Source organism: Filicampus tigris, chromosome 19, assembly GCF_054856515.1.
Source record: "Filicampus tigris isolate MCC_2025a chromosome 19, RoL_Ftig_1.0, whole genome shotgun sequence".
NCBI lineage: Eukaryota > Metazoa > Chordata > Actinopteri > Syngnathiformes > Syngnathidae > Filicampus > Filicampus tigris.
Window position 1 is genome coordinate 12,668,886 of NC_141235.1, and position 15,224 is coordinate 12,684,109.

At 39.6% G+C, this 15,224-nt stretch overlaps 1 protein-coding gene across 2 annotated transcripts; it reads right to left on the reverse strand.

Annotated features, from left to right (window-relative positions):
- Positions 1 to 915: 915 nt before the first annotated feature.
- LOC147129581 (zinc finger protein 518A) lies at positions 916 to 14,951 on the reverse strand. 2 transcript variants are annotated; one of them, XM_086015994.1, is made up of 4 exons: positions 14,568 to 14,951; positions 13,089 to 13,172; positions 5,704 to 5,775; positions 916 to 5,127 (listed from the first exon to the last, which is right to left on the reverse strand). In XM_086015994.1, exon 4 carries the CDS (start codon positions 5,115 to 5,117, stop codon positions 1,146 to 1,148), a length of 3,972 nt encoding a protein of 1,323 aa, XP_085872120.1. In that variant the 5' UTR covers positions 5,118 to 5,127; positions 5,704 to 5,775; positions 13,089 to 13,172; positions 14,568 to 14,951; the 3' UTR covers positions 916 to 1,145. The 2 variants fall into 2 exon arrangements, with proteins under 2 accessions (XP_085872120.1, XP_085872119.1); XM_086015993.1 differs by lacking the exon at positions 13,089 to 13,172.
- Positions 14,952 to 15,224: the final 273 nt, after the last annotated feature.

The following is a 15,224-nucleotide window of genomic DNA, read 5'->3' on the forward strand; positions in this document are numbered from 1 at the left end:
GATCGGGATAATCATCTGTTGGACCATATGGCCCCCAAACAAATGTTTACTAGATATGAAGGTGAAAGGCTTCATTCACCTTGCTGATGTTAAACTGGTCTTTTGGACGTCCGCACATCGTTCACATTTATCCCTCTGAGTTTTTGGCTACGGGAAACTAATACAGATGTGTGGACAGTTGTAGTGTCTGGAGTGATTTCTCCAAGAGCCATAGCAGCAGTGTTTATTCTGCATATTTTTTTTCTGAGATAAATGGGCAGAAAACAAGCAGTACGAACAGGTGTCGTCTGCAAGCGTGCTTCTATAGCTGTCTATGTTGACCCTTTTCTGTTCGATGTGACGTCACGCGGTCTAAAAATACGCTATTGGGACCCATTAGCTGACCAAAAACATGCCTCATGTAAATTACACAAATGAAGAAGCAGCAAAGGTTTATACGTTAAATATATATATATATATATATATATATATATATATATATATATATATATATATATATACACACACACACACACACACACACACACACATATAGTCACTGTCTTGTGAAAAACACTTATTTTCGCTTCAATGCGACGTCTGTAACGCGGAAACATTCATGTTGAAATAAGAAAATGAGAAATAAAAATATAGATAAGTGTTTTTCACATGACAGCGACTTATATATGTATATATATATATATATATGTATATATATATACACATACATATATACACATACGTACGCACATATATACATATACATATATACATATACATATACACATATATATATATATACATATACATATACACACATTCATACACCCCCACACACACACACACACTACTATACATGAGTAACAAGTAAGTTTTTATGCACTTTTTGTAAGTCAGTGCTTTTACCAAATCGACATGAATTACAGTGTACGACAATTTCAGTTCAAAGACCTGTGCATGACTGAACTCATGCTAGCTCAATTTAATTTTCCAGAAAAAGCACCAATAAAATATTCATTACAAAAATTTTGTTTTTACAGTATTTACAAAGAGGAAAATGAAACGGAGTGAAAGGTAATAAAAAAAACAAAAACAATATACAGCTGTAACCCTTTGATTTCCTCTCATACACCTGTTTACCCATACAAAAAGGTGATGGAAAACTTTTACAACAGTTTATTCCAGTCTCTAGTTGCCTCCATGAGATGTCGCTGGCCATGGCCAATCCAATGTTCTTGGCTGTTAAAAACCCGACCACAGAACCAGCAGTCAAACACCACAGTCTTGTGTCTATTGCCTGACAGTGGTTCCACGACTTCATACTTTTTTTTGTTCTTTTTCCTTAGCTTCAGTTTGAGAAGGAAACGCTCTCGGACTGAACTCTGAATTGCTCGTGGGCTTGGCTCAATGCTTTGCAGCAGTACACCTTCAGTCAAGATCTCCCCCCCTAGGGTGCCAAGCTCAGCGAGCGCTTGAACTGTTTTCTGTGACAGTGACACCTTGGCAACAGCACCTCTGTGTCGATTTATTACCTTCATAATATTGGCCACTTCAGGAATATCAGCATCTGGATGATTAAGCACCACGACAGGTTGGTATCGACGGGGACATTTAATTTGCTGTAGACAGTTGTACGGGGAAAGTCTCAAGGTTCTTTCAACCTTTTTTGCTATCGGAGTCCAAAACACAGTTGTATCTTTCTCAGTCTGCACTTTGTTTGTGAGCCTTCTGGCTTTATGCACCGTTGTTGGAAGCTCATCGAACAATGCTTTTCTGCGCAGTTTTCTTCGACTTGGAGGTCGAATTGACCTTGGGGCTAGTTGAGGCTTATCTGCTTCGCTGAGTTTTAGCTTTGGTGTCAACTCAGGTGTTGATTCCCCGACAGCGCTTTGCGCAGGACTGTGCCTGGTAATGATCTTCAGGTTGTTGGAAGCATTGGCATTTGTTTTGTTTGAAGACATGAGAAAACACTGGGTTGGAGGCGAGGTGGCCAAAAGTAAAGGTTGACAACTTGAGGAGGTCGAACTACTTTTAAGATGACTCCTGGTAGGGCTGACAATTTTAAAAACAACTTTGTTTCCTCTTTTGTCTTTGGTGTCGAAAGACTGACTGGGTTTCATTACTAGATTATTGAGAAGCACACTCGACTTGGGTGGAGAAATATACCGCAGCAAAAATGTTTGGCGACCAGTCTGCAAATTGCTAGGTTTGTCAGCAGAGCTCGCAGGCATGGCCAAAACAGGTCTGGAGTTTAGAGGGCGTTTTGCACTTGCTAGCTTGAGGCCAGAGCTGCTCGGATCTTGAACAAATGGAATTGACCTTGGCAACAAGTAGCACGTTGGCTGTGTCTTGGCCACTTTGTCCGTAGGACTGTTAGGCGATGCACTCGATAGGAGTACAGGACCTTTTAAGTTTGGGCTATTGATAAGGAAATGTTGTGGAGAGGTGCTGACACCACTTTGAAGAGAAGACAATATTTTTGTGATTTTATCATTAACTGCTGCCTTTGAATTTCCTATATTATTATCTTGTAGAGGAACGGTCTCACCAGTAGGATTGCTTGAGGTTTCAAACCCAGACTTCATGTAAGAGACATTGATTTGAGGATTTATGCAATTAGAAATTAGCTTAAAACTTGGAGTGGGCTTGACCTGCATTGGCATTGCAGAAGTGTTCTCATTAGTCTTCAAGACCACTTGCTGCTTTTCATGTTGCCCTTGAAGATGTTTTACAGTAGTCTTTGTTTGCTTCGAGGATTCAACGATTGGATGGAAAGATTCAGTTCTGTCCTTATGGAGTTGTTGTGTAATTATTTCATCTGAGTACTGTTCTACAAAACTGCCTAAAACAGATGTACTTTTTTTATCTGATGGATTTTTACAAATAGGAATGAGCTCCTCCTCAATTTTTATAACATTAAAATCTTTCAGCACCGACTCTGGGTTTTCATCATCTGTATCAGCATAGTCATCATCCTCCAAAGGGTTTGAAGACTCAGCAAATGATAGACTACAATGAGATGCTATGGTATTCATTTCTGTGCCTGCTCTAAATTCAGGCATACCATCACTTTGTTTACATGTTGTGGGTGAAATATCAAACGCTTCCTTGGAATAATTGTGAAAAGCGAATACTTTGTGGTGGAAACTTTGTGCAGTCATGTCATTTTCTCCAAATGAAGCAGATGAGGCCATCTCTGCTGGAGAAGCCACATTTGTCAAATGATTTTTACAATGATGGTAAACGTTTAAGTGTTTAATTTCAGCTCTTGTGCTCGCTGTGCTTTCAGGAGAGCTTTGGGAAAACTGGTGAGCATTTTCAGTGCCGTTATGAGAAGTCTCTTTGGGCGCATCAAAAACGTTTCCTTTTCTCGTCAAAGTTATCATCCTCTCATCTACTGCTCCACAATTCACAACATTATTTTTGCAAGTTGATCTACTCTGCGGTACCTCCTGAGAAACATTTAAAGGGTAATCAGTGAACGTGTCAGCCACGACATTTGACATTTGAGCTCCAAATTTTGAGGTGGTTGCAGATTTTTCAAAGATGGATTTGCTATCCAACAGATGAATTTCTGAGCAGGCTGTCTGGCTTGGGGAATTTTGTCTGCCAACCGGACCAAGTGAATTTGTCACCGGACATGTCTCTGCAGTTGAGGTTGAAGACCCATTTGCGTAATGACTTTCTCCCCCCAAGTCATTGCTACGAGGAGGAGATTCGAGAGTGAAAACAGATGTTTCTTCCTCTTCAATTTTGACTTTAACTGCCATTATATCGTCTGTTTGTATGCAAGGTCCACTTTCTGGTGGAACAGCAAAGCAATGTGATGTGGAGGTCTTACTAGCAGATGATTCCCCATTCTCAACAAGGACTTCACTTTTAAAAAATCCAGACCTGGTAGCTGAAGGGTCCAAATCTTCCACTGATGAATTGTCTTCAGTGCACATGTTTTGCTTTGCTACTGGTATTACTTTGAGAACTAGATGTTTTTTCCCATCAACTATCTTAAATCCCATCACTTTGGTTGTACAGTTTGGGGGAAGAGAGATTTTATTTTTGACCATTAGAACAGTCAGTGCATTAGGATTGGTTGGGGAGCCACAGCTGTCATTGTCGAGCAACGTTACTGGTGAGGATTGTTCGGCAGTCAAAGAGTTCCGATTAGCGTAGTCCTTTTTTGCTGGTGACCCATCAACAGTTTGTTGCACTTCCTCCGAACACATCTCAGATTTCATCCTTCCATTTTGGTTTGGTAAGATCCCTGATGCACCAAATAATTTGGGTAACTTTTTTGTTTCTTGCCGCTCAGAAACGTTTTTAAGTGTATTTTGGCAACTTGGAGAGGAATTTGTTGGAGCAGCTCCATTTTCCGATGCCTTGCGTACATTTGGATGGACTTGTTGGTTGTATGGATGCTTGTCTGTCTTGTGAGCAGCTACTGTGTGTCTTTTAAGCTGATTGATAGTTGTTGCACAGTATCCACAGATTTGACAACTGAAAGGTAACAAAACTGTGTGAGCTTTTAGATGCTTTTGATAATCAACTTCATTCAAGCTGATATGTCGACACTTGGAACATTTCCAGGGACTCTCATTATGATGATGAATGTGTTGGACAAACGTCCCAGCATCCACAGTTGTAAACTCGCACCAGTCACAGTGAAACTTTCCATTATGACTGTGACACATGATGTAGTGTCTTGTAAGCAAAAGCAGTGAATACTGAATCCCATCACAGCAGAGCTCACATGTGACCAAAGTATTTTTGTGCTCAATCCGGTGACGTTGAAGAGCTGCAAATTCATTTGTGACAAATCCACACAAATCACAAGGGTAAGTAGGCAAAATTCCATTGTGGGCCCCTCGAAAATGTTTAAGGAGATCATTAGGACTGTACGTGGAATCATCCTTACATACAGAGCAGCCAAAGCTCAATATGTTTCCAGAAAAAACAGCCCCTTGCTGAATTTTACAATTGGCTCTCTTGGCGGAACCATGTTGCTTAACAGGTGATGCACCTTGATTGCCTTGACTACAGCGTGCTCGTTCTTTGAAATGTGGAGAGTCTTTTACATCCTCCACAGACGGCACACTGTAATTCATTGCAGAATTGTGAGGTACTTTAAGGTCTTCATCCATAGTTGTGAATCTACGAGAGAAAACAAGTTTTTCTATTATATCTGGTAAGAGGGCATTTGTCACTGATGTAGTGCCTAATTATCACAGTAAACGACAGTGTCGTGAGCCCTGTAGGATGTCTTCAATTGAAACGGTAAATAATAATAAACTCGGGCCTGTCAAATTATTTTGGAATGATTTTTCTACCTGCTAAATAGGATGATATGAATTCTTTTGTAGGTGTTGAATTTCTAGGAGAACCTCAGGTTTAAGATGGTGAGTCGCCCTTACGTTTTGGGGAGATGTTAAGCCAGGCGCTTTAGGCCTTAATGGGTTGATAAAATGCTGTACACTCATTTTTTAAAAATTGTATTATAAAATTCTAATGATTTATTGATTCAAACATGTTAAATGCGCATTTAATTTTTACCAATATTCAACCAATGAACTAATTATTGAATGAGCTAAGTTAATACATAAAATGAATACTGTACATACAAATCATTTTGATGTTGGCATTTAGAATCAACCTCAATATCGCTACGATTGGGAAACGGAGAAACCATCTTGGCACGCACAATCACACACACGCACATGCACAAATAACCTTAAGTAGGCAGGGGGGACAAACGCCAATGTGAGATTCTCTGAAGACAAGGAGTTGGTACAGCCCGAGTACCTGTAAGAAAACAGAGTGAAACTTTCAATTTACTTTAACAGCGCTATTCATTACTGACCTCAAGTGATCAGTATTTGGTGACTCTCAAATTAATTGGACACTAACGATTTTTCCATTTTTCACACACCTCTATGACGTCCCAGGTTTGGATGGGTATCAATAAGATTTTACCGATTCTGCTTATTGACGCATGAAGGACGGGAGTGCATAACTGCGTTTCTACCACAGGAGCCAGGAGCGCTGTTGCGTCTTTCTACCCTTAAAGCCGGGAGCGCGTATACATCATTCTCTATTATTTAATTCTCGGTCTCTTAACCAATGAAATGCGTCAGAATATACACTTGGAAGATGTCGTGGTGTCGTAAGCCCGCGGAGGAAGTCCCGGAATTCTTTCGAGTGATAATGGCAGACCCCGTCGATCGCGGGAGCTCTTAAATGAGAAATGGCAGTGATATAGACGACGCGATTGTGGACTTTGAACCAGTAGAACCAGTCCAACGTGATATATGGTTAAGATATATGTTTGTAGACAATGACAAAATCAACGTCTTTGTAACAGAATAGAGGATTGTAGTTACCAATTGATTTTTTAAAATTAAAAATAGTGCTTCGCTTGCACTGACAGTTTATTTTTACCTCTTTGATTGGAACAGTAAAGATTAATCAACTCGGGTCTGTGTGAAAGCCAGTCAAATTCTGTTGGAATTATGTTTCTGTCTACTACAGGGGCTGAGATATTAATTATTTTGTAGGTGTTTAATTTCTGGGAAAACTTCAGGTTTTCAAGGGTAACTCCAAACATGACCTAAGGTTTTGTGGAGCAGTTGAGCCAGGCGTTTTAGGCCTTAATGGGTTAATCCAGTGCCTTAACGGTATTCTTATCTGTACTTTTTTGGGTTGGAAAAAAACCAAAACAAAAATATCACAACTCACACTGCTTTTATTTATTTTAACAAATGCAGTTGTCTTGAAACTACTACATTAATATTAATTAATATATAAAAAGATTTTTTGAACACATCACTATTATACTGTTAAACATATGAACAATTAGATAGGGTATAAGAAAACTTTTGTAGAACAACAAGGCTAGAACTTGGCCGCAAAAAGCACTTCCGTGAGGTGAGATGTGCATTGTCAAAATGTTTGTTAAGCTTGCTTTCTGGGGGATCCCAAGGCCGTTCCCAGGCCCGCCAGGAGACATAGTCTCTCCAGCGTGACCTGGGTGCCTCCTACCGGTGGGACATGCTAGGAGGCATCCTAGCCAGATGCCAGAGCCACCTCATCTAACTCCTCTCGAAGTGGAGCAGCGGCTTGACTCTGAGTCCCTCCCGGATGACCGAGTTTCTCACCCTTATCTCTAAGGGAGAGCCTGGACACCCTGCGGAGGAACTCATTTATGCCGCTTGTATCTGGGATCTCATTTTGCTCGTTACCATAGGTGAAGGTAATAACGTAGATCGACAGATAAAACGAGAGCTTCGCCTTTCCACTCAGCTGCTTCTTCACCACGACAGACCGAAACAGAGTCCACATAACAGCAGACGCTGCCTGTCGATCTCCTGCTCCATCCGTCACTTGTTAGCGCCGTACAATACAGTGTCAGCCCAAGTTGGGGGGTTTTCAAAATAATGTTTTGAACATTATTTCACTACAATGTTGTGTTGTTGTTGTCGGAAGCTGTGGTGGCAATAAATGACCCCCCAAAAACGAGTCAAGTCAGCTCGCGACAAGCTTCTGGGAACAACTTTAAAATAACAGCAGCCCTTGGCTTTGATGTCCAGGTTTACTTTGAAGTTGTCCTTAGCATGAACACTTGTTTCTGCGGTTAGCTTGACTACTTCTTCCTGACAGTGTACAGGTAAATAAGCGGGTATAATTTATTTCTTTTTTTTAACCGAGGAACTCCAATTACTCGAGGATGTTTGATGGCGTGAAACGAAAAAGGGTCTATATCGTTATCGGGATATAAAATGGCCTATATCGTGATACCAGACTTTTTCCAAATAGCCCTGCACTAATGCAGAATTGCACTAATACTAGGAAATTATTTATAAATACAAAAAGAAATATTTGTGAACACATTTCATTCTTCTTAGGCAACAAGCCCATTTTTAATGTAGATCATGTAATCATTTGAGTAAAATTAGGAAAGTGCAATGTGCAAAAGAAAACTAAAGTGAACACTTGTATTGGTTTTAATTTTGTTTTTAATGAACCTTTATATAAACATAAATGAAATATTTATAAGTAGTAAATTGATCCACATAATTAAAATAAAGGGTAAGTCAAACCAAACACATTTTTTTCAAGAATATGTCCTATGGAGCACATTAGTTGAAACAAGGCATTCTGATAAATATTGCGTTTGTGGAATAAGAGTTAACCCACTCTTTTTTTGCCATCTCTGGGGGCGGCCATTTTGTCACATATGTCGACTGAAAATTACATCGCAACTACTCAGGGCTCGGGTAACGACCAATCACAGCTGACCTGTTTTTTGAAGCAGAACCGTCGAGTAGTTATGATGTCATTTTCAGTCATCAGAAATTAAAAAATGGCCGCCCCCTGAGATGGCTAAAAACGAGTGCATTTTGCTGCTTAACTCATATTCCACAAACGCAATATTAACCAGAATGCCGTGTTTCAATGGCCTGCTGGGAACATATTCTTGAAAAAAATATTCTTGTTGACTTCCATCCTAAAGATTTGGAGGAACATATTTTTTTTAGCACTATCAATTATTACATTGTAACTAATTAGGTTATGTGTTTTATTGTTATGTGTTGCCATTGAGGGCTTGTGGCAAACCCCGACATGGTTCTCACCATTCTAGATACTTGTTATACCATAAATTTAACTTTAAAAATGCAAAATGAAGAATACCAAGCTGCAACCGCGGCAGCGGACGAGTACGACGCAATGTTCCCTAATAACTCCGTTAAAGTTTTAATTTTTTATCATAAAACTGATTTACCTTAACTAGAATGCTGTGGTGCATTTTATCCAAAGGTACAATCCTAGTGTAATGCACTTTTAAACGCTTGTTGTCATTGTTGAGCAAAGCGATAGTGTCACTACTTCTGCTGCTGTTGTTGCCACTTCTTTGTTGACTCCTTATTCTTCGTTGCCTCCTCCTCTTTCTTTTAAAACGAAGAAGTATGGTCGCAGGAAGTAAACATGGCTTAACTTTCTCTGTGCGCTCTGCTCACAACTTGTGAAGAGAGCCGTTTACTTTCCGGGTATACAACTTTACTCTGACTAACCGAACGGCACATTTGACGTTGACGTTCTGCGTTAGTCGATCTCGCGCCGGGAACCAACCACGCGCCTTTTATGAGTTCCTGTGGGTACGTACAAAGCCTTCGAGTCAACACATCTCTTTGAAACAATGCGTCTTTCTGCAACCTGGCTGCATTTTGGCTGTAAGCGTTCATATTACATTAAAAATGTGACATCTGTCTTGTCTGCTGTATGAACATACATGCGTCGTCAAAGTGGCCCGCGTGCGCAAAAGAAGAGACGACGTCACACCCGACGTTGTGTTTGCGGAAGTAAATGTGGTCCAGCGTGTCGGGCATTCAAGCGATTAGGTAGCAGGTAGAAATAAATACAGTATTTGGGGGAAATTATGAGGCGAGGCTTTATTATCTCATTTCGTGGAGATATCACTAACGATGACGTCACGTCATAACCGCGCGTAAAAAATCAATTTATCTGAGCCGTGGCTGAATTACGACGATCGCCATAAATTTATGCTTCACGTTTCAAGTGGGATTAAATTAAAGTAAAATATAAACTAAATAGTCTTATCCAAAAAAAACTTTGCAGATTCGATCCCCCTGCTGCCAGCACTTTCCCTCCGCCTGCGTGGAGCGCATCTTGGGCTCGTCAATGTCGTGTACAGTATATGCGACCTGGCCGTTCAGACCGCAAACGCATTGGAAAAGATCGGGTACGTAACCGATCTAGAACCACATATTAAAGCGACCCACGTCGCATTTGAAAAAAATCGGAATTGAGCCGTTCAGACTGTCATAAAAAAAATCAGATACAGGTCGCATATGGGCAAAAAAATCCGATCTGGGTCGCATTTGCCTGCGGTGTGAACCTAGCCTTTGAGGAAAGACACACAGCTGAAAACTTGGCTGCTCACCTGCAAAGTGTGATGGGTACGTGGGCACTACAAAATTAAGTCGTCGCCCGTGTGCATGATAATGCAGCTAACATGGTGCTAGTGAATGAGAACCTGCTGGACAGGGAGTCGGTACCATTACTCATTACCTTTATTCATAATAAATGCCATGCATTGCATTGCAAAATGTATCAGAAATGTATTTCTCTTTCAATTGTTCACCTTTATTCAGTCAGGTGTTGTTACATCAATACAATGTAAATTAACAAACTGTAGTGAATGTTTGGGCTAAAATAGCCCCTAAATACACACAACATTTGCATTTTAAACTTTGAATTCAATATGTATTAAAATTCAAGTTTTCTTCCTTATAGACTAGTCGCAAATAAAATTTGAGACTAGTCGGTGGGCAAATTAGTTTAAATTCCCATCCCTAATATATATATATATATATATATATATATACACACACACACACACATATAAATAATGTGTGTGTGTTGAACTCGCTAAATTGCAAAAGGGATGATTTCATCTTCTGAAACTTTCAATAATATATAGGTTTTTTTTTAGGTTTAATTAGTGACCTGGGTTACAGTAACATACTGCAGTGATGTGGGCTGTCCTTTGAAACGTTATGTTTTTCTCAATTTGATGTTTATTTGTGCTGCTTTATGTGCTTTTTTTTAACTCTTTTGACATTACAGGAGAGCGATGTCATATGTTTTGTCGTGACTACGGCGGGGCGATATGCCTGAAAAGTGTATCACAATATAAGTAATTCATATCAGTCGATAAATATACAGAGACATTTTTTACCTCATCACATTTTTTATAAAAAGTATTACCATTGAAAGGATCTGGTAGGAAAACTTATTTTCAAGGAATTGACAAGGTTTCTACATTGCAAGTGAACGAACTGAACTTGGCTGAACGATTAATTCCTTTTGCAATATAATTGCAAGTTGATAAAATGTGATTTAAACGGACATTGAGATGTGCAGCGGAGAGGAGCAGAGGTGAGGAAGGAGGGAGAGATAATCGTTATAATAAAGCCTGCACCATAGGTTCACATAATGTTAGGTGAGTTTTCTGTCTCATGAGACCTTGAGACGAGTATATAAGGTTTTCCTTTTTTTTTTTTTACCTCGCAAGGTTTGAAAAAATAAATAAATCACAGTCCTGCCGTCGTGATGCGCATGTGGGAGTGCAGAACTGTCTGTGTGTGTGCATGTGTGTGTCTGTGCTAATAGATGACCTGTCATGTGCACAACCACAGCAGTCTAATGTGAGCTGCACACAAAGTTTTGACTTCGATTGACGTGTCTCTGATGTTTGCGCACAGGGCGCTACGGACTGGTGACCTAACAGAACACATCCTCTGGTCAAATGAAATTAAATTGGAAGCGCACTGCTAAATTGTTATTCACCTTGAGGATAAGCAGCTATAATCTTTATCGTGTGTGATGTGAGTGACTGGAAATTGCTAAATTGAGTTTTTTTATATCGTCGCTGTCTGGCGAAAACCATTTTTCCGATTTTCTTATTTGTACTCGAATGGGTTTGCATTAATGTGAATTTTTTTTTTTAATCCAAAATTGGTCATACGCGTTTTTCACAGGACAGCGACGATATATAGGCTATGTACATTGTATTTATTTATAGATGTAGATTGTTCACATAACGATATGTTTTATGAACATGAAAAGTTGGATATGTTGAAACGGTAATGTCACACATTTGTTTGCATTATTGCTATATTCTGTGCTTTAGTTTGCTTGATTTCTTACTAATTTACACAAGGCTCCTATGCAAGTATGGAATTAGAATTCATATACAGTGGCACCTCTACTTACGAAATTAATTGGTTCTGGAAGAAAAAAAAAAGTAGAACATTTTGTAAGTAGAGACGCGTTTTCCATGTAAATGACCCAATCCGTTCCAAGCCCCCCAATATTGAGACATAAATGTTTTATAAATGTTTTTAAAAATGCATCAAAACATGTAACAAATACATGTCACAATTAGATTATTGCACAATAAATGAGAGTTGTCCATAATGTACACAAACAAAGAATAGAGTAAAGAATAAAAATGATGGTCATTTACCTTTTAATTGCTGTCCTCATCGCTTTTCGCCCTCTTTGGTTCATGTTCTCTCTCTGAAGTGGTTTTTGCCTGGCGTTTTGTAAAGAACTGATTTAATAACGTGGCGACTGCCGATACATTACGGTCATATTCTTTGGCGAGAGTAACCAAACGCATCCCCCTTTCATACTTTTCTATTATCTCTTGCTTTGCTTGTATGGACAAAAAAAGATTTTCTCCTTTTTTCTTTTCCTCGTTTCTAATTCACGTAAAATTATCGGAACACCTCATGGCCCGAAGGGCGAATGACGAGGACGCTGCACACATAGACACATACAGTAGAGGTCCCTCTTAGCCAATGGGATGCCAGGGAGATGCTAGGCTAGCCAATGGCAGAGCAGCTATGAGTATGTTGCGTTCAGGATAATCCGGAGCTGCGAGTCGCAGCCCATAATGCTAGTAGCAGCCCACACTGCGAGTATCAGCCCATACGTTTACCTTTCGTATCCTGAAATTTCTTTCGTAAGTAGAGACAATATTTTCCTGTTGAGGCGTTTCGTAACTCGAAATTTTCGTATGGAGAGACGTTCGTAAGTATTGGTACCACTGTATAATAATATATAATTCATATATAATACTAAAACAAAAAATACAAATTATATATATGATTAAATATGATTTGAAAAAAATATTGATGATCCATGTTTTTTCAAGGTGCTTGGAAGTGCAACTATGCAACAATGCTTTTTGATTGTCTCAGAAAATGACACCAGTGTGCATTATCAGCTGATGATGTAAACACAAAATAGACCATTAACTAGCTCTAACTTTCTGGCACAAAAACTGAGTAATTGTTTTGAATAATACCCCATGACAATTTTATGTCACCTTGCAGTCAACAAAAAACCGACAGAGAGTACAGAGTTGCCAGCCTGAAACCTTGCATCAGCCGACACATAAATATTCCAAATATATATATATAATAAGTCACTGTCAGGTGAGTGTACCACCACACCCACCTGACTTGTATGCAGGCGTGAGATCGGTTCCCGCACAGTGACAGTGTGTACGGTTGTTCACCTCTATGTACCTTGCGACTGGCTAGTGTCGTCTGCCTTTTGCCCGAAGTCAGCTGGGATAGGCTCCAGCAGTCCCCGCTGCCCACCCCGTGACCCTATACAAGAGAAGCGGTGTAGAAAATTACATGACATGAGATACCGGGTATGTATAATAACAAAAACAAATGTTATTGTCATCTGTGGTTGTTATTTAACAATGTCAAATTAGCTGCAGTGTTAAATACACTTTAGATTCCCTTAGAAAGTTATGGTCTTGGAATGACTTCATAGACAAGCCCTAAAGGATTACAATGAAAACTAAATTGTTTTAGTAAAACTTTCTATTTTGACTGCAAATTTTTTGAAATTGTGAATCGTTTCATTATTTTTGTTGGCAAGTGACCATGGTATAAGTGATGTTAATGCAGTCCAAGGTGTACAATTATCAGGTGCTAATGGATTTTGCAGATGTAGCCGTCCTGCGTTGCACGTCGGTTCATGCCTGCACATCTTCCAATAAGCTATGATGATTGTACATTTTGCTTTAGTCATTTTCTATTGATATTGATCATGTGTCTATCGCGATAAATATTGAATACCGAATCATTGCCCAGCCCTTGTTGTGACACATTCCCGTGCTTGGAAACTTTACTGAACACAAACTGAACTGAGTGGTTTAGAGATATTGTTCATAAGACCATGAACTGATTGGGACCAGAGAAAACTATGTACATCAAAATTCACAATTTCCTAGCATGCATGCATGCATGGACATTCATTTTGGTTGGGGCTCATTACATTTTCAAATGAGCAAAACATTTTATATAATGTTTTGTTTTCTAAATCAAATGTTGCAGAGCTATGGTTTCATGTGTCTGTATTTTTTTGTGTTGAGATTTCCTGTAGCAATATTGTATACAAACCGATACCCATGATAATTTTGACACAAATTATCTTAATATGAATATTTCATCACGCTTCATCTCTACATACAGTTATGTATGCTCATCCACAAAGGTTGACTCACTAAATTATTTGTCAGATATTAAGAGACAAGAGAGGAAAAAGTTGACTGCACCTCAACATTAGGAAACAATGGTTTGGCTAACTTAAGTACATACACATACAGTACTTTACACGACACCCCCCCCCCCCCCCAACCCCACTAAACACACGCACACGCACACACACACACCCACACTCACACACACATTAAATGGGAAAACTAAAAGAGCCTTTAAACGACAGTATGATCTAAATCTGTTGACTTTGCTGAGTGACTGTCGAACAAGTTTAAAAGAGGGAGGGGGGGTGCATCAGTAAAATTAAAAGCTACACACGAAAGAGTATATTACATGACACCACTGTTACAATGTCTGGGATATTCGTGTAAAATTCCGGCCATCGAAACTACATTATCCCTGGAGTTTATTGATTAGTTAGTGACATGTAAATAAAGCCACCACCCACGCGAAGCTATACAAAGTTACGGCACATCAAATTGTTCTTACTGTTGACTTGATGGAACTTCACGCTCGGTCCCGTTGACACCGAACATAATAAAATACGGTGACGCCGGGAAAAAACACACAGCGGCAATATTTGCCGTCCTTTTCAGCTCTCTTTTGAACCACAGCGACGGCGGCCATGACAGTCCATCCGGGTGCTTTCGTTGATGCTCTTGACGCTCAAGTAGAAGCGGATGGATATGTCTTGTCAAAAACCAAACTAGTGCTGACACCTATGTTTTTACTCGTGAAAACTGCTCCTAAAACTTTCTCACGAAAATAGATCAAATCACCTCGACAAGTCATAAAACAACGTGTATCGGCGTTCACATGGCACGTGTACTACGTCATGGTCGAGCTCGTGCGTGTAGTGTTTGTAGTCAATGTGGTGGAAGGAGAAGCAATGGCGGATGTACGCCATTTCCTTTTGATTTCGTCGTAGCATATTCACAATTGTCCGTCTTGTTTTTGAGATGCGAAGTAAAACCTTTCTTAATTCATCTTTGCCTGTAATGTTTGGGTTCCATGATTCTCTTGCCACTGTATTGACAGTCTATACTTTGGATTGCATTAGACTTCGACCAGAACGTCCCTGAGGCTTGGCGGCCATTTTACTTACGTCATCATTCAAATTTGAGATTTATGCGGTGCTACGGCAAT